General features: G+C 41.1%; 1 protein-coding gene across 4 annotated transcripts in view; it reads right to left on the bottom strand.

Annotated features, from left to right (window-relative positions):
• capn15 (calpain 15) overlaps nt 1-23,519 on the bottom strand; it is a 36,010-nt gene that overhangs the window by 3,561 nt on the left and 8,930 nt on the right. For 3 of the 4 annotated variants that reach the window (XM_041973992.1, XM_041973994.1, XM_041973996.1), the window contains exons 2-11: nt 16,921-18,583; nt 11,832-12,040; nt 9,795-9,978; nt 8,612-8,835; nt 8,080-8,205; nt 7,023-7,175; nt 4,242-4,403; nt 3,901-4,136; nt 2,511-2,680; nt 277-455 (exon numbers count right to left, since the gene is read on the bottom strand). In XM_041973992.1, the coding sequence (XP_041829926.1) occupies nt 277-455; nt 2,511-2,680; nt 3,901-4,136; nt 4,242-4,403; nt 7,023-7,175; nt 8,080-8,205; nt 8,612-8,835; nt 9,795-9,978; nt 11,832-12,040; nt 16,921-18,583 (3,306 nt within the window). The remainder of the gene's footprint in view (nt 1-276; nt 456-2,510; nt 2,681-3,900; nt 4,137-4,241; nt 4,404-7,022; nt 7,176-8,079; nt 8,206-8,611; nt 8,836-9,794; nt 9,979-11,831; nt 12,041-16,920; nt 18,584-23,519) is intronic. The other variant, XM_041973993.1, reaches the window with a different exon arrangement.

The following is a 23,519-nucleotide window of genomic DNA, read 5'->3' on the forward strand; positions in this document are numbered from 1 at the left end:
TACAGCTTTATTGTGCAAACTTCAGAGGATTAAAGTTTTAACACCTTTGTCTTCATCATTTGATCAAATGACACGGATCATTTGATGAAGAATGTCTTCCTCATTTGATGAAGACAAAGAAGGTGTGGAAATGTTAGTCCTTGCTTTTTTGCAAGTTTTATGGTCTTTTGCTGGGAAACACCGGATACAATCACTGCCTATTTTTAGAAGAAGTGCAGAGTACCTTGATATCAGAAAAGAAAGAATGTCAGTTGTTTTCAGGTTTATAACAAGTACCTGTGCAAAGGTGGCACGCTGTCGATGGTCTTGAGGCTGCCGCGAGTGGACACCACATTGAAGCTGTCAGTGCAGTCACAGGAGACGTGGAGGTAGTACTTCGGATGGCGGTTTTCCACCACCACGATGAGCCCTGCCCAGCCGTGGGTCAGGTAGTAGCATGTCATGCCCTCGCGGCCCTGACAACACAAACAGAAAAACACAGCTGAAACTGTGGATACATTCATTAAAGAAACAGTATGCATATGCTTGCCCTTAAAACAATAAATTCTGACTTCACTGCTTTCTAGAGTCTTAAGGAAAAATGTGAAAGACTGGGAGTTTCTGAGAATGACTCAGCCATTTAATGGACTAACACCAGAAAATGACAACTCACAAAACTTGCCTAGAAGCAGAGATTTAAGTCTCAGAATGCTCTAAAAAAACAAAAAAAAACTATCTAATGCTAAAATGACTTTCATGTTTCTTGTGACAGCTGGCGAGCTCTCTGTTGGGGGCCACTGACTGTAATAAAGCAAACACGTGCAGATGAATAGCTTTAGCTGATGCCATTTCATATACACTACCGTTCAAAAGTTTGGGGTCACTTCCCTATTGAATCCCATGACAAAGTGACCCCAAACCTTTGAACGGTAGTGTAGTTGCTCATGAACACCATCTCCTGTCTAGAAAATATTTGTTAGCAACACAGAGCTCCTTCTTTGTGACTCATAGCAGCTCAAATTATTAACTTATAACCAAAAATCTTTATTTAACCACATAGTTTAAATACTACTGCTTGTGCAGCAGCTGCCATGCACTCCTGAGTGTTCAGCACTTCTATTGTAAGCTGTGGATTCTTGAAGAGCTGAATGATTTAACTAAGCAGATCTGAAGTGTTTAAAAGGCTCTACAGCCTTTAAAAAAGCAAAGCGATTGTGACTGCACTCACAAAAAGAGTTGTTCAGGAGAGTCAGAATAATTTGTCTACTTGGTTTGAGTAGCTGCCTGTCTGTGTGTGTGTGTCTACTAAAAATAATGAGATGGTACCTGCATATCAAAATAGGACTTAGCTAAAGAAATAAAAAATGTTACCTTAAAGGAGATTGCAAAGTTACAAGGTTTCAGTCTATTTTACAGGTACATGGATATACTTATATTTTTTCTTGTGCCTCAGTCTGATATGTTATACAATTCAATCTTATATGAAATATGTTTTACAAAAATATATTTTTTTCTTTGTAGGAGGTTAAAACCAGCTGCTCAGAGGAAACCTGAAAAATGGTAAAATGATCTGAAAGACTCAGAATGACAAGTCCTGTGTTAAAGTGGAAAATATATTTGTATAGTGGAAAGAATTCATTTTATGACAGCACAGCAGGTAAAAATCCCTTTATGCAATCAATACAAACTTGTTTTCAAAGCAGTATGGTTGTGAAAAATCAGAATTAGCAGGAAAAACTGCAAATAAAAATGCACACCCTCTGTCCTGTGTGTGTGAGAGTACATATGTACAAACACAAACAAGAAGGGTCTGAGCAGAGATGGTACAAACAAATGTATGTATGATTGTAGAAGGAAGAGTTAAACAGGAGCTTATGGGTGCCACAGATTAGGCTAAACATAAAAACCCATTAGGGAATACTTCATTATCCAGCCGGGTCACAATCCTGAACATATGGAACAAAGAAAGAAAGAAAGCTAACGTGAAGGAGTGGAACACCCTGGCTGGGTCAGTCATTTCGCTATCGTTTCATCCAACATTCACTCTACTTGATGAGAACCAGGATATATAACAAAGAGCATAACATGAGAGGCTTCTCCTGGTGTTTGCAGTCCTGTCAAAGAGTTTCTATGTAATGTTACATTTGGTGATTTTTATTTGACTTGATGGATCTATTCAGTTACTTCAGAACCCCCCAAACCACTAAGGATTAGGTGTTAAAAGCTATATCTAACTCAGGTTTAATTTTTCTTTATCAATATGAACTCATTTAAATTAAGGGCTTAACACATTATTCACATCCATTATCTCACTTCAAATTGAATTTACTGGAGCAAAGAGCCTGAAGAATTGAACTGTGATATTATGTTTAGTGATGAGGAAACTGTGTGTTAGATGCAAGACAGTGAAATGGGAGGGAAGGGAAAATCAAGGCTATCAGATATAGATATCTCACAGAACGATGAGTTGAATTATCGCACTTGTACTTTTTCTCTTGTTCTGTTAGCCTGGGTATGTGTGTTTTTCTCACCTCGTGTCTTTCGCCTTTGTTTTCAGTGAGTAAAATGATGGCGTCGGCCAGTGTGGTTGCAGTTGCTTCCACCTGCTCCACCATCACTTGTCGGGAGCTGTAAATGGCCAGGATGTAGCCTGGGAAGTCCTGGCTGGGCCGTCGTGCTGCTCCACTGGTGGGGCTTGAGACTGGGATAATGACAGGACAACACTTTGGAATAAAACCTATATACACTGCCTGCCCCCCCCCAAAAAAGAGTTGCTACCAAAAAGAGGTGACACACTAATATTTCATTGGACTGCCCTTAGCTTTGATTGCAACATTTGCTGTGGCATTGTTTCTATAAGCTTCTGCAATGCCACAAGATTTATTTCCATCCAGTGTTTTTCACCAAGATTTTGTATTGATGATGGGAGAGTCCAACCACTGTGCAAAGCCTTTTCCAGTACCCAAAGATTCTCAATGAGGTTCAAGTCTAGACTCTGTGGTGGTCAATCCATGTGTGAAAATTATGTCTCATGCTATCTGAACCACTCTTTCACAGTTTGAGACTAATCCTGGCAATGTCATCTTGGAATATGGCCGTGCCATCAGGGAAGGAAAAAATCCATTGATGGAATAACCTGATCATTCAGTATATTAAGGTATCAGCTGACCTTTGGATCTTTGGACACATAATGTTGCTGAACCCAGACCTGACCAACTGCAGCAACCCCAGATCATAACACTGCCCCCACAGGCTTGTACAGTTGGCACTAGTCATGATGGCTGCATCACTTCATCTGCTCTCTTCTTACCCTGATGCTCCCATCCATTTGGAAGCAGGTAAATCTGGACTCATCCGTCCACATGACCTTCTTCCATTGCTCCAGAGTCCAATCTTTATGCTCCTTAGCAAACTGAAGCCCTTTTCTCCTGTTAACCTCACTGATTCTAATGGCAACACAGCTGTTCAGTCCCAATCCCTGGAGTTCCCTTTGTCTCTTCCCTTACATTCACTTTTAAACATAGCCCTGAGTTCTAATGTTACTTTTCTTTGATTTCGTATCACTAAATGTTTAAGTGATCGCCAGTCACCATCATTCAGGATTTTTTTCTGACCATATTTCTTCCTGGAAGTTCCCCACTGTCTTTACAGTATGTACCAATGCATTTGACAGTTCTTAACCCAATTTTAGTTGTTAATAGCTGCTCATTGCATCAGTTGGGGTTAAATTACTTGGTGCCCTCTGAAAGATAATTGCCCATTCAGCAATTATCCAGTAGTAGGGTTGTATTTGTTTTCTGAGTTAAAGCCATGTGGTGAATTTTCTTTTGGCCTGACAGTATATATGATACATTATGAGGATAACCGGATGTTTCAGTTGTTTTGTGCAGGCACACAGAGGCACTGCATGTGTACACCTACTGGGTGTGGGTGGACCTCCGTTTCCGCTGATGTTCATCTGCCAGTGGTTGAAGGCACAACAGACAACGGCGTACTCCCCTGGCTCCAGCATGACATCACAGCCAACAAATTTCTTTACTGCTCGCTTGCTGTGGGCCAACAGACGGCCCAGAGTCAGCTTGTTGCCACTACCAAAGGAGGCGCGGAACACCATGATGCACAGGTCCAGTAAGTGGCTGTCAGCTGTGTCTGAACGCCTGGAGAGGTGTTGGAAATGTTTGTGGAAAATCAGAAGTGGATGCACAAACACATCAGTGTGGAAACAAGGAAGGAGAAAGAAAAATGGGACACAGAAAGGTTACCTGCTTCCCTCCTGGAAGAGGGCAAACTCCAGAGCTGTCCTCTCCAACACTGTGAGGGCTGTCACTGTGACCGGCCCATTGGCTTTGCTTGGGAAGCAGCCTTGTAACCTCACTTCCTGCCAGTCTGTGTGGATCTTGCAGATGTCTACAGAGTCAAAGTACCTGTGGAGGGAACAGGTTAAAATGTCAGAGTGTATATAGCAATAACAAGAAGAATAATGTTTTTACTGACTTGGACCAGTTTTTCCTTTGGGTCCAAATCAGCAGTGCAACCAACTGATTGCCCCCCTGACACAAGCTTAGTCTATATGCAACACAGGCAACTCTTCAATATCAGCATAGCCGCTGAGGGGGCTGCTGCACAAAAGTAATTTAACTTGCAAACATGTCAGACCTCTCCCTTCAAAGACAGAATCCCTGAAGGGCATTTTGTTCCTTACTTTCACCCTTTTAATTCTGTGTTTTCCTGTTTCATCATTTCCTATACCTTCCTGACAACTCTCTTACATCTTGCTCTGGTCAAAGAGGAAAACAAATGCTGACGTTAGTTGTTTTATGATTATTACAGACAAACACTTCTCTGCATGATAGTTTTTTTTTTTTTTTTTTTTGTTTATTTTTTTTAATGACACCAATATTCAACATCAGCCCAATTCGGCCACATGGTGTTTGTCAGTTTATTTAAAATGTCCAGAAAATAAACCACTTTTTATTTTATTAGTCAAACAAGTCCAAGCAGATGCAAGGTTGCTAGATTGCCCGAGAAATGCCTGAGAAAACAAAGTCAGAGAAAACAAACAGCCAGAAGGCAGATGGGATTTTCATTTAGGTTGAACAAAATTTTCAGGTTTGAGATGATCTTGAGGACACAGGACTAATTTAATTGTGGAAGAACAAGATAAACAGACACATGTAGTGTGCACCTGTAATTCATGTTTACCTTGAGCTACTGGCCTGTTTGGCTGAGTGAAAACCACTGTTACACCAGAGATGCAGCCGATGTTAGTTGACCTCAGTTTTTGGGCATATAATGGTGCTGGATATAGACTTGACCAACTGAAGTAACCAGAGATCAGAACACTGTCCCTTTAGGCTTATGTTTGAGAGAGTAAACACTCTCTAAACTCCAGCACTCCAGTACCCTCTCTCATGCTGATGTGCCAATCATTATTTAACAGGATAAATGTGTAGTTATTAGACCATGTGATCATTGATCTAGAGTCCAATCTTGAAGCTTTGTAGCATAATGAAGCTTTAATTAGTGGTTCTCTTAATGCTACACAGCCTTGTAGTCTCTGAATCTTATGTATTTTCATACTATGTGTGGAAATTCTCTTACTTTATTAAAGTGTTGCTTTGGGTTGTACTGTTGATTATCTTTGATTTGATTTTACCAAACTTATGTGATCTCCAGTTCAATAATTCAAGATTATCTTTTGAATGAACAACCACAGTACATACTTTGACATGTCAGTATGAGTTTAACAACTTATTGCCATCTGAAACATATTGAATAATGTTTTTTTTTGTTTGTTTTTTGGCTAGTTGGTGTTCAGTAAAACAATGTGTAACAACTCAGTTGTCTTTCCGTTTACTTTCTGTAATAATGCAACAAACTGCTACAGACAGCAGTGCTCACAGACGTTTATAATGCCATCAGCAAATGAAGTAGCTGCTTTATTAAAAAAAGAAGAAGAAAAAAAGAGGATCTATAGGCATACAGAGAAACAACATAATCAATGCAATAACATCATGTAGTGTCTGTGAAGAGCCTGTCAGTGAGCACTTTTTTTTTTTTTGGGTTTGTTTTGTTTTTTTGCAGGGTCACTGAGGTGAAAATATGGTCAGTTACAAGTGCTTAAATTATTTTTGTGGCACTGATAATATATTTTACATCTGCTATTCTTAACAGCTGGTGGTGAGTAAATCTTTTATGGGAGGAATCCTCATAGGAAGTAATACATTTATGACAGCAATGTGTTTGGAACACAAGAAGTGGGCAAGCGTAGCATTAACAGCAAGAGCCACATCAGCTCAGATTCCATAAGCAGAAAAATCTGAGTCCCTCACACCAGCGAGAACAGACACCGACTGTGCAGTCAACTGTGTGAAAACTAAACAGAAATGAAAACATGTGTAGATGAATTATTTCAAATCAGTGTCCACTGGAGTCAATGAGATGAATTCTGGTGGGCGGCAATGGGTAGAAAGTTAATCTGACAGCATAGCGTATGTTGCTGTATGAGGTGAACATAATCTACAGACAATGTTTCTGGGATGCAGCATTGACATAGTCTGAAGTCATCATCATTGCATGTGTCCCAGAGAAAATAAGCCAGGTGCTTCCTGTAAAAGTGGGAGGCAGACATCTCCGTGTGGACTCTTCCAACAGTTTAAGAGGAGGTACAGTTAATGGACGTGAAGAAATATTAGACTTTCATAGTTTTCCCCACTTTCCCACAGTCTTAAGCAAATAAATGCCTAGTGACTTATCATGTATTTAGTTTTGTGCAAATTCAAACAGTCATATTCAAGAATTTAGCCCAATCTGCTAAAAGAATCATGATCTTTTGGCACCCTGGACTATTCATGAATGCTATGAAGGCTAAGGGAGTTATGACAGAGCATCTTTATCCATGCTTTCTTTTTTCTTTTTTTTTTTAAATATAAAACATTGGCATGTTCAATCAGTGGGTGCCTTTCAGATAAACTAACAAAAGGTCTCAGACACAGGTGCATGTACTACAAAGACAAAAAGAATAGACTGAATAGGATTATTACTTTATGAAGTCTGTGTACTCCATCCAGAAGACCCCCTCACTGCTGTCATGAGCCATCAGCTCATGACGAAGGTGCTGCGGCCATTCTGTCCACTCGTCTGACCAGCTGCCGTTCCAGGAGAAGCGACCCCAGGGGTTACGCAGCCGCAACAACCTGCAGCGAAGTGGCAGGTAGGGAGAAAAGACGGACAGGGGAAAAGCAAATATAGAAGCCAGTTAAAACAGTAACAGCTTTCAGTCAACAGCACACCCTCTCCCGACTGACTCATGCAGTGTCTTTTATGGATTACTGCCAACATTTTAACAACCCATTTCGCTTTATTGTTTCCTTTATACAGTGAAGAACTGAGGAGGAGGAGACATAATGGAGAAACCTTTAAAAGGAAAAAAAAAGGTGGATCATTGTTGCCAAACTACTTTTCATCTCCTAAAGATTCTGTCAGGAAGGCTCATCTCGCATTAGATCAAGTGCTGCAGTCTTCCGCTGACTGCTGTACTGCAGTAAATTAAAGTGGCTGTGTGTAGCTCTTCAGCAGATTACATCTGGGATTTTTGGTTACTTTCAACTTCCTGTTGCAGGTGAGAGTGAAGAGTCTCCATTGTGTGGAGTAACAATGCTACCCTGATCAGAGTGATCCAAGTGAACTGATGTGCACTTGTTCTCAAGTGGCATCAAGCCTCAGATCCATTTATCCATGAGCCACTTAAAAATACTTTCCTAAAGAAAGCCTCCATTTTCTTCTATAAAACATGTAGCTTTAAAACAGCAGCAGTATTATTTTTTCTTCATTTTTTGCCTCAAAGCAAAAAAATGCTAAATTATTGCTCCAAATTGCTACTCAGTGCTAAAATGGTGCCAAATGTTTGGTCTAACTGAACTGGCTACATAATTTAATCCCAATATGTGGGTGGGAAGTCAATGAAATACAGATATTTTATTTCATTTTATAATTTCTTTCCTAGTCTGTTCCAACACAAAAACTGATATAAAGCAAAACAAATCTCAATGGCACCAGACACACATGGTGAGATGAGGAGTCATTCTAAACCATCCATACCTGTAACCCTGGACATCTCGAACATCCAGGATGGAATATGCGTGTCGAGGCCTCAGACCCAAGGACTCATAAACAGCATCGTCTACCTTCATGTTGCCTCCTCCACATGACGCACCCATCAGAAACCTGAGACACAAATCACACCATGTAGAAACTGATAAAGTGACAAATAATGTTCTGATTTTACTGAAACGTCATTGTTTAAAGATAGCAAAACCAAAACAAATAATAGTTTTTAGTGTTTACTTGCAATATATCACATTGATATGTTTTCATTTGTGACTGTTTCCTTTATGTTTCCAGGCTATTTAACTCAACTGACATATTAAATAATATTAAGTGATAATTCTGACAAATGGGGTGTTTGGCCACAAATGATGTGGCCCTTGTGAGGGGGCTCACAATTGCCAGTCTTCATTTATGAAACAACCTTGCTGCATTGAGGAATTTAGTATCAACTGAACAAGGTCTTTCTTAGTTAAGATGTTTACCATGTATTTTTTATTTGCTTTCTGTACATCTCAACTCTTACCCTGCCTCCTTTGAGCTGAGCATCTTGGCCCAGATGAGGTCTGTATCGATGGGTTCCTCTCGAGGGTTGGTGGAGCTGACCTGGAGCATCAGAGAGTCACAGGGAGCGCCGGTGAGCGTGGCCAGACCTTCGATGGCACGCCCTGCCTGCAGGGCAAAATAGGATCCATGTAGTTTGGCCAAGGCCTTCTCAATCAGTGCCACCCATAGCTGCTTCCTCTGGGCCTGGAATAATTGGAAAGAAAAGGAAGAAAAATATGACCCTGGGTGAGGATGACTCACTGGGAGAAGTACATTTGTAACACAATGTTATCTTTGTTCTGGTGTTCAAAGTCTTTCAGCCCAGCTGTCAAACTGTTGGCTGTGACTTCTGAACACAATAAACTGATAACAAAAGGTGGAATGCCTTATTTATTCTTTCTTATCTTTCTACCATACACGTGGTTATTCATGCATTTCTTGCATTCTCAGCCATCATAATGAAGGAATGAACTATCACCTGGGCAACGCAACATTGTTTTTATCGTTTGTGATGTGGAGTCTTGATTAGATAAGGTACCAATAGAGTCTAATGTTTACCTGCTAAAGAGTCTGTATCTCTCACAGGCATTTGTGCTTGCTTTTATTTCCCTGTGCTTTATTTGTTGCATAATTAAATTCTTTATTTGTTTTGTAATAGTTAATTAATTAGACAGTCCTCCTCTGTGAGATCCTTGGAGATGCGCTTGAGATGAAAAGCGACATTGTAAGCTTACTTGAACTCATTAATACAGTAGGTAATTATTCAGGGTTCCTGCAGCGTTCACCCCTGTTGAATTAAAGAAAGCTTGAATAGTACACAGAAACTGATTTCACTGTGACACAAATATAACTAATATAATGATGGGTTTACATGTTTCGGAAAAGGTATCTTTGAGGTGGCCTGTAGCTAGTTGAGCAGCCACCCCGTGTACAGCTCCTCTGTGCAGCTGGCCCAGGTTCAGGTCCTGGTATGGGGCCCTTTGCTTCATGTCACTCCCTGCTCTTTCTGACCCCCTTTCCTGTCCAGGTGCTGTCAGATAAAGGCTACTAGAGCCCAAAAATTTCTTTAAAAAAGGATCTTTCATTGCAAATTCTTTCTACGTTTTTATAATATCAAAGCAAACTTGAATCCATCCTTCAAGGATTCCCCACATTCTTCTGACCTGGGAAAAGAGGAGGTATCCATAATCATCACAGGGCAGCATGTCATCCACCAGTACAGTCGTCCATGTCCCATCTTTACATAACCGAACCTGGTAGGCGCCCTCGGGGCAAATGGTCCTGGTGATCATCACCCTCTCCACCAGCTCTGGACGCTCTGCCAACACTGCCAGCGCACTCAGGAACCTAGAAAGATAGAAAACTCACTGAGCTGGAAAATAAGACATCAGATCAAAAGAGTCAGATTTCAGACCGAGAGGATGAGAGTAAAACAAGGCCAAAGGAGATGTTAATCTGTTTTGCTGCTCCATTTGTTTCATCGACTGAACAGGATGGATAGATGGATGGATGGATGAATGAATGAACGAATGAATGAATGAATGCTTTACAGTCACTTTTTGTCAAAAATACAGGTTTATTGACGAAATGTTAAATGAAAGATGCAATAAGAAAATAATAAAGATGAAATAAGTAAAAACCTGACAGGTAGCCACTGAACTGTAACCGTTGGATTTAAACAGTGTCTTTTACCTTGGTACCTTAACTTTTATGTATCTTTCCTCTACAAAATTTGTCAAACATCTATGACTTGTGGTTACCTCCTCATAACTGTTGATTCACTCTGCAGCATAGGCTGCACTCCTAATTAGCTAGCAAGAAAATTAGTTAATCAAAAATGCAGACACATATGAAAATGACCACAAGAGAATGACACCTGAGGACAAAAGAATTCCACTTAATATATTTCAGAAAATGACTGGAGCTCACATTAAAATATAGAAACAGATAATAAAATACCAATTAAATAGCAATAGCTTTGGATCAATGAGCTAAAAAATATTTATCCTTGTATGCTGCAGACTCACTGCTGATTTTTCAGACAGTATTTGATCCTTACATTAATAATATACCTTATATTTACCACATTGAGTGGCTACGTCTGCCAATAGCATGCCAGAATATATGATTATTAAACTATCCTTTTCAGTCCAGCCATCAATATGTGTTAATGCAACAGCAATCTGAAGGCTGAAACTCTTGTGTGGGCTTAGACATGTGTATAACTGCGGCTATATTCCATCTGTTCAAGCAGCAGAATGGCAAGGACGAGCAGTCCATTTAATCACTAATGAAACTGGCAAAAAGAATCCAATAAAAATCCAATTAGTTCTTTTATAATACGACTTTGATGTCAGCCTGAGTCACAGCAGTACTCAAGGACAAAGGTGAATGGCACTAGTTCCTTCTGCTGTTATTTGTTTGTGCACAAGAGTGAGAGATGAAGCCAACAAGGAAGAATTTGGGTTACATCCTGTTGCGGGTGAGAGGATTTGCCTCTGGAGAGGGTTATTTTTGATAAGCTGTGTGAGCTGATGATGAAGTGGAAAGTTCTGTTGGGAAAACTTTCTGACTGTTCTTTGTTTTGTACATGTGTGTGTGTGTGTGTGTGTGTGTGTGTGCGTGTGTGTACGTGCGTGTGTGAGAGTCTGCAGGAAGATGGAAGATGGTGAAAGACATAAGCGCACACATCAAAGGACACACAGAACAAGGGCAGGGAGATAAAGCATGTGTCCAGACCCACACTGCAGTGAATAATCTCCCTGTCAGGTGTATCTGTACAGCTGTTCAATTCCATAGGCTCCTGCTTGCATTTAATGGTTGTATTCTTCTTTTTCACCCAGCCAGTATTATAGTTACTTGCTTTTTCTTCCTTTATTTATTGTCTCACTGCTTCTGCCACTGTGTTTGTCTCTGTCTACCAACTTCAGGCTGCATTGTTTGCTTAAGGCCAAACACCTTGTAGACAGATGTGTTATATAATTTGCTTTATAATCCTGTCTTTCACAGAGACTAAAATGAAACTTTTCTTTTAGTTTGGGGATGTTTGACTGTTTTTTTGTCCAAAATCAGGACATACTTGATTTTTTTTTTTTTTTTTTTACCTTCCCACATCTTTTTAAAAATATATGATCTATCTGGGTTGTTTTCAGTGACATATTTAATGTTCTGTGTCATCGTGCTTTGTTGTGATGGCTCACCAGCAGTTTCCAAGGAGTCCTTGGAGGATGTCAGAGGGTCTTGGTGCACGGAAGACAGACCACTTGACTCCTCGGTCTTTGAAATTGCTGCAGTTGATCTCATGGGGGCGCAGCCACTTTTTGATTCGCTGCTGAACGCTGTCACCCTCAGGGAAGCCCACAGAGCGAGGTCCCGGGGGGAAACTGTCATCCACAAAGTTCACAGAGTTCTGGACAAGGACAGAGTAAACAACGGAAGTTGATGAAGAAAACTGACATAGCTGTAAACCTATTCAAATCAAAAAGAATATATTTCCTTAACTAAAATTCCTAATTATGACAAAACAACATGCACTTCAAATAAAGCTTTGCAAATAGTTAATGAAAGACTGAAGGCGGCTTTGAGCTCCAAACTACGTCACATTTTTATAAAATGGTTTTCCAGGTGAACGATAATTAACAGAGGCCACCACAGCTGATGCATGTGCCTTAAATTCTGAAAAAAAACAAGGACAAATAATTGCCATCCATAACTTTTCATGTGGCAGGAGAAATTACTTCCGTTATTGGCGTGATATCATATATGAAAAAAGCAGAAAATCAAATGTGTTACTGCATATCATAGGACAGATTATAGGACAAATATGCTAATGTGACACAAAGCTACAGAGGATTTTCAACACCACACTGCTTTTTAACAAGGTAAAATGTAGCTGCCTCTCTTCTGTACCCTGAACTTATTCTACATGGATACGTTTACATGAAGACGCCCAATTTAACACTATCTGCACTTCTGCAAGTCAAACAGACCTTTGAGGGAACATGCCAAATCATAACCAATTTCTAATTTGCAGTGTAAGGAATGGGCTTGGCCAGTTGTGATGTCAGGCACAGTGAAGCGAATTGATTTGCAACCATCCCCCACAATCCCGTTCTGTAACCTTGATGCAGCATCAGCTGCCACACAGAACCACTTCAATGCTTCCTTCCCACCAGGACCATCCAAGGTCTCCACATGGCTAAGAGAATCTGTAGTTCAGTGGTTTCACTGGTGTGACCCTCATGTAAGCTTTGAGTGTATGTACGTATGAGGTCGCTTTGGATTTTCTATAGAACTGTGTTGTTCACAGGTCAAGATGATCTGTCATCTATCAGGATAAGTCTGGCTGATTGTCATCACCAGGTGGATCTGTTCTTTGATTCAATCCATGGGCACGTGCCAGCATGTAAACTCACAAGTGTAATAAGCCAATAGAGCTGAGCTAGAAGCTGCTGCCTTCCTTTCATCTCACAGACAACACGGTGCTGGCAGCCAAACAAGGGCTTTTCTTAAAAAAAAAAAAAAAAAAAAAAAAAAAAAAGGACAGTAAACTTGTAGCAAGGTATCTGTGTTACAGAAAACCTACTGATCTCTTAAAATGTGCTGACAAAGAGCTATAGTGTTGGATGTCATAGTGCCAGACATATTACAGACAAAACAAAACTGTTAGTGAACAGCCTGGGCGTACACACCAAAAAAAACCTGTCTGTGCAGGCAGCCAAAACTTAAAATGCAACATGCAAAGCAAACTCCCAGAAGATATCTGAGCAGCACATATTATAAAAAAAGGTGGTGAAAGTAAAAATAAAACAAAAAGAGCCACTCTGTTGTCATGTAACATATTTCTATTACTCTCTCTAAGAGAGAAACATAGAGAGGAAACAGAAACCGCTCAGGCATTACTGTATTTACAGCTCACAAGTGAAACAAATGGCTGTAGTGTTTACTTGTTAAGCACAGTGAGTAAGCAGACACACTCAGGAGCACTGGCATTAAGCCCATGACACTCATCGCTCTCAAAACCAATCAAGGAAAGTCAAAAGCAAATTGTCAAGGAAGACAAAATATACTCAGGTGAAGAGCGATTATACATTAAAACATAACTCAAGCTCCACTGTGGGGATTTATCATTTGCCGAAATGTGGACAAACTCAACTCTACCCTGTACTTGTATTTCATCTAGAACACCATCTGCTTAATCCAATGAGTCAACAACAAACAATCATGCACCATTTTCATGTGGCTGGACTGCCCACACATGTTCTGAAAGGGCAAACAAGAAGCTTTTATCATTATTAAATTTCCACCACTGGGGCTTGCTTAAGGGTTAGTGCCTGCACACCAATGGATTAGACAGACCAACACCTTTTGGTTACCAATCTACCCCCCACCCCCTTTATGTTTTTGGCCCTGAAAACAGAGAGGTAGCTACTGATGCTATTTATGAATAAATTCACTGTCGGGAGGCAGATCACTTCTGTGTCTCTCTTCTGTTGCTCTGCAAAAAATAGGTCAGCCCCATGTTCACCTTGGCATGCACACAGATACGCACACAGCCAGCCAGACACTGAATGCTACACTGGAGACCTGAATGCAGTTTTCTCAAGAGGGTGGGACAGCGGTTGAGGGGGTAATGGGGAAACTTCATTTTGAGGTATAAGCAAAAAGGAGGAAAAACTAAAGAAACAAAACAAAAAAAAAAAAAAATGATGAGGAGGAGGGGATGGATGTGATGGAAGGAGATATGATAAGAAGGAGATGAAGAGAGGAAAGTATTTTTGAAGCATAAAAAGGGGCAGAGCTACAATACTGTATGACAGAAGTAAGGAGGAGAAAAATGTAGTTTAAATTACATTCATAACTGAGGATGGGGATTAGGGATCTCTGATATTCTTACCTCCTACACTTGCAGATATTAGCCCTGTGACTTTCAAAAAAGGCATTAATAATGTGTTCTAAAGCTCACTTCATGCTTTTGTGAACATGGGATGACAGGTGCCATGCTGGTGGAGTCTTAATGGACACACGCTCAAACATTCAAACAAATTCAGCTAGTATATGGTTGCTACTTGAATATGTACCATTCTCAATCATGGTTTTGTTTAATCAGATTTGCCTCATTAGCATCAAAGTAAGCAGTCTTAACAAATGGTTTCAAATGAAGCCCTCTGACAGCCCTGAGTGCATATCCATGACAACATAATAAAGGCTTATCAAAGGTTCAGGCCTGCAGAGATGAAGGGAGCTTTAGGTGGTTGACACAAATCAGCGACATAAAGGTTGTCGCATCCTAACTGTAGTTGCTAGGGAGGCGATTTCTGCATCTCCAAACAGCTGTAACGCTGAATCACACCAATCAGCTGCCACCAACTACACAAAGGACCTCAAAGTCTTTTTGATCTTTAAACATTTAATTCAGATGCAGAAGCACGGAAGCGGATAATAATGTGCCATTATTTGAAGTTGTTATGACAACAGACATCCTTACAATCGCAAATGATTACAACAAACTGTATTTTTCCTTCATTAAGAGAGAACACTGAAATATTAAATTTCATGGCACTTCTATTTTCATTAAATGTGCTATTTCAGTGTGAATTCTGATATGTCCTGATCTTTTAATCAAGTAAAACTGAGGCAAAATTTTGAAGGGAAATGATACATCTAGATAAATTATAACTGCTTCAAAATTACAATTACTAATTATAACAAAAGCAGAATTACAAAGCGTCAATGTCAATCTCTGTAATAAGAACGAGATATTTCAGTCAATCAGCACACATCAGTCCACCAGTTGGTGGTAATGCCCATTTAAGATAATTGCTAAGATAGCCTAAAGAGAGGCCAGATATTAGGGCTGCACAACATTTTAATTTACCTTTATCATGATATTAGCTTTTGTGATGTACATACTGTAACAACTGCCTAAACTGTGATGAATAGTTATAGTCCCTATTTGCATATTTTAAGGAAGTCACGTGGCACTCTTCCAAACCCTGCTGAGCATTCATGCTCTGTGCGTGAACTGCCTCAAATGGACATGTTCTCCATGTAGATGCCAACGGCTGTGGCACTAGAGCACATGGAGTGAACGTTTTGATGGTGGAAGGTAACGAGAGGAGCAAGTAAAATGTGGATGCAGAAGAACTCATGGCTAAACAGAACAGCAAGCCGGCTATTTGGAATTAACATTGAGAGATGACACACTACAAACACAGGTACTCTGCAAGACATGTGGAATTCTTGTACCAACCACCAGGGATACATGTTTAATCTCTGCTGCTACCTACAGTACAACCACAAGGATCTATAGTTGAATCTAGCCGACGCTTTGTGTGTTGCAGCGCCGCATTAATTGTGAGACCTAATTACCTCATAATGGTTGACAAGGACCATGCTATGAATATCTGAACTGATGACATTAGACAGTCATCCACCGTTACTGATGTGGGCATCTTATCTGTCATTCTCCAGGTTATTATGTTTTTCATAATTACTCAGGCATCTGTGAAACTGAAAACTCCCCTCATAATTTACCAAAAGCTAGTAAAGAAATAGCTTCACATATTTGCAAAGGCTGTCAATTTTTTATTTTATCGCTAGTCTTTAGGCTGAACGACACCATAGCATATGATCTGTTTGTTTTGCTGAATAAATAGAAGACTTCTTAAAATCCAGTATTAGCTAAACACACCACTAGCATTATTATAGCACAAGCTATAAAGTTCAGCAGACACCTGTGCATTAGTTTTATTAGTGGAGCTTCGTATGAGAATTTTATTTATTGTAGATCATATTGTCATCGCAATTTCAACAGTGTTATTGCATATCGCATGTTTTCCTGATATCGTGCAGCCCTTGAGGATATGACCTGCCAGCAGAATAAGGAAGGAAACTGAGCAGAAAAGTAGGACAGGATGAGGACAGCTAAAGAGAGGCATGACAGCAAGGGTGTGACTGAAACTGAACTCATGTTATTTTCCCAAACTGTCAAAGGAATTGACAAAAAAAAAAAAAAAACACTTCTGTAAAAAAAACTTATGAAGATCAAATTAACACAACTTGCAAAATTTAGTGTTGGCTTGTGAACATCAAAACTATCACCTAGCGACTATTCAGAGATCATAGATATGAAGACAGAGGTGTCAAACGGAAAAGCATAACCTCATCATTTGAGTATATCAGTCAGTATAAAACATACTGATAGTGATAACATTTTTGCCACATCACCCAGCTCTACACAGGTCCACCTTTATTGAAGTTCTTCAGCAGCACTTTTGTTTGTCTTACCTCTCTACAGAAGCTGACTATGTTCTCCCAAAGCTCCTTCGCCTCGCCCTCATCATTCCGTCGACGGGCTTCAACATGCATACTCTCCCTCCTCTTCAGAGGCTTAACCACTTTGCGAAGCGTGAGGTACTGCTGTGCCGTGTGGCATGCTGCACAGTTCTTGGTCTTAATGTCGTTGAGAAGCGTGCATGCTGGGCAGCTCCACTGTCCTACCTTCTCCTGAAGGCTAGATGAGGTGGTCGATGAAGAGGAACCAGAGGAAGAAGCAGCAGAAGAGGAGGAGGGAAAGCCTCGGGCTTGTTTCCGTGTTTTATGACCTGAGGAGGAGGAGGAAGAGGAGGAAGGTGTACAGGAGCATGATGCAGAGCCAGGCCCTGATGGGAGGCCACAGTGTGTACAGCAACGGGACAGAGGTGGCTGCTGCTCCTGAAAGCCATGCAGTTTGGAAGAACCACAAGCTGAGCACTTGGGTGCACCTGTAGGGTTACGCAGGGTGCACTTGGAGCAGGCCCAGGTGCTAAAGTCTGGGCTAGAGGGGCTGGCTGGGGTAAATCGTACTGTCTCGCAGCCTACCAGGTCAATGAGGTCAGAACCAGCTCGTGATGAGCGGCAGGACTCGCACTTAGATGAGCTACCTGGGTTGGACAATGAGCAGCTAGGGCACTTCCAGGTGGGGGCAGCAGAGGAAGCAAGGTGGGGAGTTAATGGGTGAGGGTCTTCTTCCTCCAAGATACTGAGGCGCTTGCTGGGGTATGAAGGTTCCTGGGGTTGGGCATGTTTGGGCTTGACTGGCCGCTGAGGGCCTGGCTGGGGTGGTATACTTGCTGTTGAAGGAGAAGTGGGGCTGGGGGTGTTAGTTCCTGGGTTTTGTGGCCGCCCTGGAGGGGGCACCTCTCTTCTGCTACGGGGTACAGGATTGTTCTGGAGGGAAGAGAAAGAGGCGGCAAAAGATGAAGAGACAGTCTGTGCAGACACATGGGAAGATTCTTGGGGGTCACAAGGAAGGGCTGTGGGGGAGTCGTCTGTAAGGTCGATGAGTAGTGGAGCTGATCCAGCTGCGTGAACAGGAAACCCTAGCACAGGTGTGCGGACCTCGGGCACCACCAGTGCCTCTGGGGGGATTTTAGGCAAAGACAGTTTTCTGGGTCCACCACAGGCTGAGCATGACAACGCTACAGGGGTGTTGTGTAGCGTGCAGCGTGGGCAAGCCCAGCCAGAGTGCTGCCCCTCAAGACCACCCACCTCCCCGTTGCTCTCAGGCCGGCGTAACACTTCCTCCTTAGCTGGATGCTGTCCTTGGGGCTCCAGCAGAACTGTGGGGGTGATGGCAGGTGTTGGGGGGTCATTTGGTGCAGGCGGGAGGCCATTGGAGGTGGCAGCGATGGTGGTGGTAGGGGGAGTGTGGGTGGAAGGGGATGGACCAAAGCCACAGACGGAGCAGGCTCCAGAACCCTGGGGATTGTTGAGCGTGCAGCGGGGACAGGCCCAGCGATGTTCCTCAGAGCTGCTCAGCCGCAGGATCTGATTCAGATCAGGTTTCTGGCGTGGAGCCTCACAGATGGAACAACGAGGTGCTGCGCCGGCATTTAGGAAGGTGCAGCGTCCACATGACCACTCGCTGCCACGCACTGCTGCTGCCATGGAACCAGGAGAGTGAGAGTGGCTGGGAAAACAGCAGACAATGAGTCAGAACAAATACACACACAAAAAAAAATATGAGTGAAAACCTATTTGCTGTGTAGTTGGAAGTGTCTGGCATAAAAACAGATGCACACTATATGCATTGCTGTACAGTGGTGGCAAGTCATTCTGTAATATTCACAGCAACATTTAAACAAACTTGTCAAAATGAAAGGAGGAGGAGAGGACTACAGAAGCATATTGGACGTAAGAAATATTTTAAAAGAAAGAGAATAAATGTATGCTTCCAAGAACTAAAAGTAATTATCTTTAAAAATAGAGGACAGCAAAAATGTGTCTGAGAATGCAAGAGGAAGAGAGATAGAATTAGAAAATAGTGTGAGAGGGAAAGATTAGCCAGTGCAGGGGGAAAAAAAATCAAATCTCCCTTCTGGGTGCACTGAGGGCAGTAAATCCATATACAATGGCCACCTGATTAGAGCCAGAGAGACAGCACACAGAGAGGAGGAGCCAGAGGAGAGGAGAGAAGACAAGGCTGCTTGTCTCAGAATATTAGGCCAACACTTTTCGAGTCTCCCTGACTGACGCTTATTAAAATGGGAAAAGTACACAGGATCTTTGCCACTTAATATTAGCACATCTTCCCAATCTCAGTGAATATTAATACAGCGTATATCAAGGCAAGTTAAGGTCATGTCAATCTAATGCCAAAGTACATTTGGAACAGATGAGGGCATTTATTCTGGCACCACTTACGACTTCAGCATATTTTAAGGACAACTTATTCACATTACAGATAGAGTAATGCATAGCCAGCTAATATCAATACATGGAACTGAACTCAACTGATGCAAACAGTACAGGGAGAAATTTAGTTTCCACTTCCTGAAAATAAAAACCTAAATGTCTCTTTTTGTAGATTGACTTCTATGTGCAATTTATTCAGTGTGCCTGCAGTCTAGTCGATCTGACTTATTGACAGTGGGTATATTAGGGCCTTTAAAGGTAGAGCAGCACAGTTGGATACTTCCAACTCTGCACGAGAGTTTTGGAAAAGGACGGCCCCGAGGGACGGACAGGGTTACCGCCTGGACAAGTCCATAAATGTCACTGTCACTCAGGCTGCTCATGTGTGAACACAAATACGGAGAAGGCAATGTGGGAATATTAGGGAGGTGGAGCAAGAGGTGCTAAGAGCTATGATGCTGAAGTGCTTTTCACATTGATCCCAAAGGGAAAGATGCTGCCCCACAAACTGCCAGTAGCTTGTGGTTATCCTACTTTATTACGTTTGGCTTAAAAAACTATACCGGGACCTTGCTTTGATAAAATACCTTCATGAGGAAGCAGAACTGGTTTTATGGTTATAGAATCTAATACCACTGAAGTAAAATGTTGTCAGACAGGCTAGGTTTAGCCATTCCTGCTGCATTGCCTTGTGTCCAGGTCAGCTAACTGCCCTTCTTTCAACTCCATTAAACCCTTTGAAATCAAGTAAATCTTTGGAACCCAAGGGAACCTCTTATAACATAACATCTTGCTGCCAGCATGCTGTCCTTTCCTCTCATCAACTCTCCTCCCTGAGGTAAAGAGGAAAATGACAGCAGGGAAGAACACAAATGTGTCTCTTTGGTGCCTTTGGCTTGATTGTTTGTGTATACAGGCATGTAGCTATATTTATACATAGACATAGCTTAGTTGCTTGTATTATTAGCTACAAACATTTGTAAAGAAGTACCGGAGGAAAAGTCCCAGTGCTTTATGTCAAGAGCCATTAGCCCTGAATTCATTCTCCTGAGATGAAGTTAGCACTCACAACCCTGAGTGGGAAAAAATACTCATGACATCCACATTCCTTTATCCCACAGTACCACGTGCAATGACCACAGAGGCTTTGCAAAAGTTATTCTGGCTAAAAAGAAAAAAAAAGAAATCTAAATCATGTTATAAACATACTTAATATGTCTTGAGACTACAACACATTCTGTGCACCTACAGCATTTCAGTTAGATGTGTTGAATAAAGTGGCAGCCCCATGCTAGCTTTGATGGCACATGTTCACACTGTGTTTGGCTCTCTAAAGGCCTGCTTTTCTGAGGACTGCAAGCAGCAATGACGACAACAACAGCAGCAAGTGTCACCACCTCATGTTTGATGACAGGTTCTACCCTGTGGCCATTTTCATAACTGTCAAGCCTCTTTCATCTCTAGCAGGAAAGCAAAGTTATGGTGTCAGACAGCCACATGGAGACTTTCAAGTGATTTGGTTCTTGCTGTAGCACAGGCAATTGCAAATTTCTTAGCAACAAACATTCTGGCTCAGCATCCATTGTGAGGGGCATCTCTAAATACAAGTAACACATGATTACAAGGATGTATTTTGAATGCACAAATACACAAATCTTTGCATGTACAGTACAACTGCAGTGCGTGATCACTTGACCCCCGCCTCCTCCCCCCAAAAGGATGTTTTTCATATTCATGCTTTGCTCACTCAAAGAAGTGTGCACAAAAGCACATATTCACAAAGACACATACACATGCCTATTGTCCTTGACCCTGTGTTCACAGGGCAGCTCTAAAAGTGCCCACTTCAGCTCCTCAGCAGTGCAGACCTGGGCAGTTGCCAATAGTTTACAGAGAAGAAAGAGAGACAGCAAAGGCGAGGCATCACCTCTAGAAACCCTGTCTTTTTTCCATTTAAGTTCTCAGTGCAGAAGGCTACCCATTCAGTTTCTGCTCTATGTCTAAATTCACTTAAGCGCATCACTAAACCCTGGCAAAGTTTTCAAAGATTCATGAAGTGCAAGACAATCAGTTTCAACAGAATACCAAGTGTGAGCTCAACAACTGCAAAGCAAAACTGTAACAATGTGGAAAAGGGTAATATGGCTGCCACAGGTCAAATATCTACATGGAAATTGCAAGGCTTTGGAAATGAGGGTACCTATGTGAGGCAGACAAAGGCAAGAAAAAAAAACATGAGTAAAAGCTTTAAGAAATGCTGCAAATACACCTACAATAAAGTGTGTGCACCACTGACAGAAAAAGCTGGCTACTTGGATTCATTTTACATATTAAGCTCAGTTGGGAGATCAAGTGAGCTGAATCTTGCCAGTTTCTCCCTGCCTCACTGTGAGACATTTGGCCTTTGTGCGACAGTCATTAGCACTGCCATTCCAAAGTTGGCCTTGAGCCCAGGACCTGAGGGAAAAGTGTGCTACCTTATTTGGCCAGAGGTGGCAGACTGCTTCTCCTTTACTCATTCAACACAAAAACATGGATAAAACTAGACGTTATCAGGATAATACTATAAAATGTATGGAGGTGTCATTCTCTTAATACTCTTACTAATTACATTTGCTGTTTGATGAAGGAATTCTGACACTGGGGGGAGCTAACGTATAAAGAGACCCTCTCAGCACTTCAGACACATGACAGATGGCCTGTCAGTCAGTATACACGGGGTGTCACACAGGCTCTCAACAACATATTTGCCAAACACAAGGTTTCTTTAAGACTTGAAAATAAACAAGTAACTAGATGTAATTTTTTAATAAAAACATATTCATGTTTTTGCTTCTTATTAGACTACATCCTGATAACAGTTTAGTTAAATAAGAATTTCTTAGCTTGTATCTGGGCAAAAAACATACAGTCAGGTTTGTGGTATGGAGAAAAACATGGATGGTGAAAAGACAAATATAAAGGAAGCTAGACCACAAAGCCAAAGGTGCACATACATAGATTTGTATGGGTTACTCATCTTAGAATGTAGCTTCTAACGGATCTGAAAACAATGTATTGCATCAGCTGAACAAAGTATTTATTACCTTGGAAATTGAAATAAACAAAACCTAATATGATGCATTAATACTGATCATTTATCTTCAGAGTGTATTCTTATGGCAAACACATGTACAACTCCATTATCCAAGAAGATTCCTACCTAATATTTTTTTTTTCTTTTTCGGGGGGGGGGGGGTGTCCCTCGGACTGCTGGTGAGTCTTAAAGAGCCTGTTTAATTATGATTAAACTGACATACTTTCCCAACTTTACAGTTGATTTACATTGATGCAGAATGCTCTAAACACACTTTTCATTCATGATTATGACTGTGCAGCTGGCAACTTCTCTGTATCTACCTACATTAAAAAAATAAAAATAAAATAAACATCATAATATTTCTCTGGGTTTACTTTTTCCATTCAATTTGAATAGTCTTTTGTGTATGTGTTGGCTCATGCACCAGATTGACCCAACACACAATACAATAGGAAAGCCCAAGGAGCTTTGATCAGAGAAAGAGGATTGGAGATTTACACACAAGTCATGAATACCTCATGGAGATATTTCTAAATGACTGCAGATTCTGTGAACATCAGTTCAAACATTTGTACAGGTATAAATGTTGTTAAACCATGTGGCTACTTCCCCAAAGACAAAAAAGTGTCTGTGTCCCTTGTCTGACACAGGATTAGTTATAGGGAGGACAGAAACAACCCTGGACATACCAATGCACAGCTGTCCCATAAACTGCAAACTGCCTAGTTTTTACAACTATTGGCATTCTTCTGTTTAATAACATATTTACACTTAAATTAAGTTTTACAGTGACATATGAACAAATAAATAGTCCTGAATAAGTTGAGAGACTGAGTTGTTTGGCTAAAATGATACTTCTGAAGGAGAAAGGTATAGGGAATCAGTCTTGAGAACGCTATTCCTACTGCTAATCCTGAAAGGATCAGCTTCATAATCTGGAACAGTTTTGTGGTCAGTGGAACTGCTGTGGCTTATTAAGTGAGTGGAATTAAAAAGCACTACTTGAGAATTTTCAGTATAACTTTAAAACATCAAGAAAACAGTGAAAAGTTGGATACTGCTGTTTCAACAGGAAAATGACCCAAAGCACATATCAAAGCTGGTTGTTAAATGGTGAGGAAAAGACATTTTC

Source organism: Melanotaenia boesemani, chromosome 21 (assembly GCF_017639745.1).
Source record: "Melanotaenia boesemani isolate fMelBoe1 chromosome 21, fMelBoe1.pri, whole genome shotgun sequence".
Taxonomy (NCBI): domain Eukaryota; kingdom Metazoa; phylum Chordata; class Actinopteri; order Atheriniformes; family Melanotaeniidae; genus Melanotaenia; species Melanotaenia boesemani.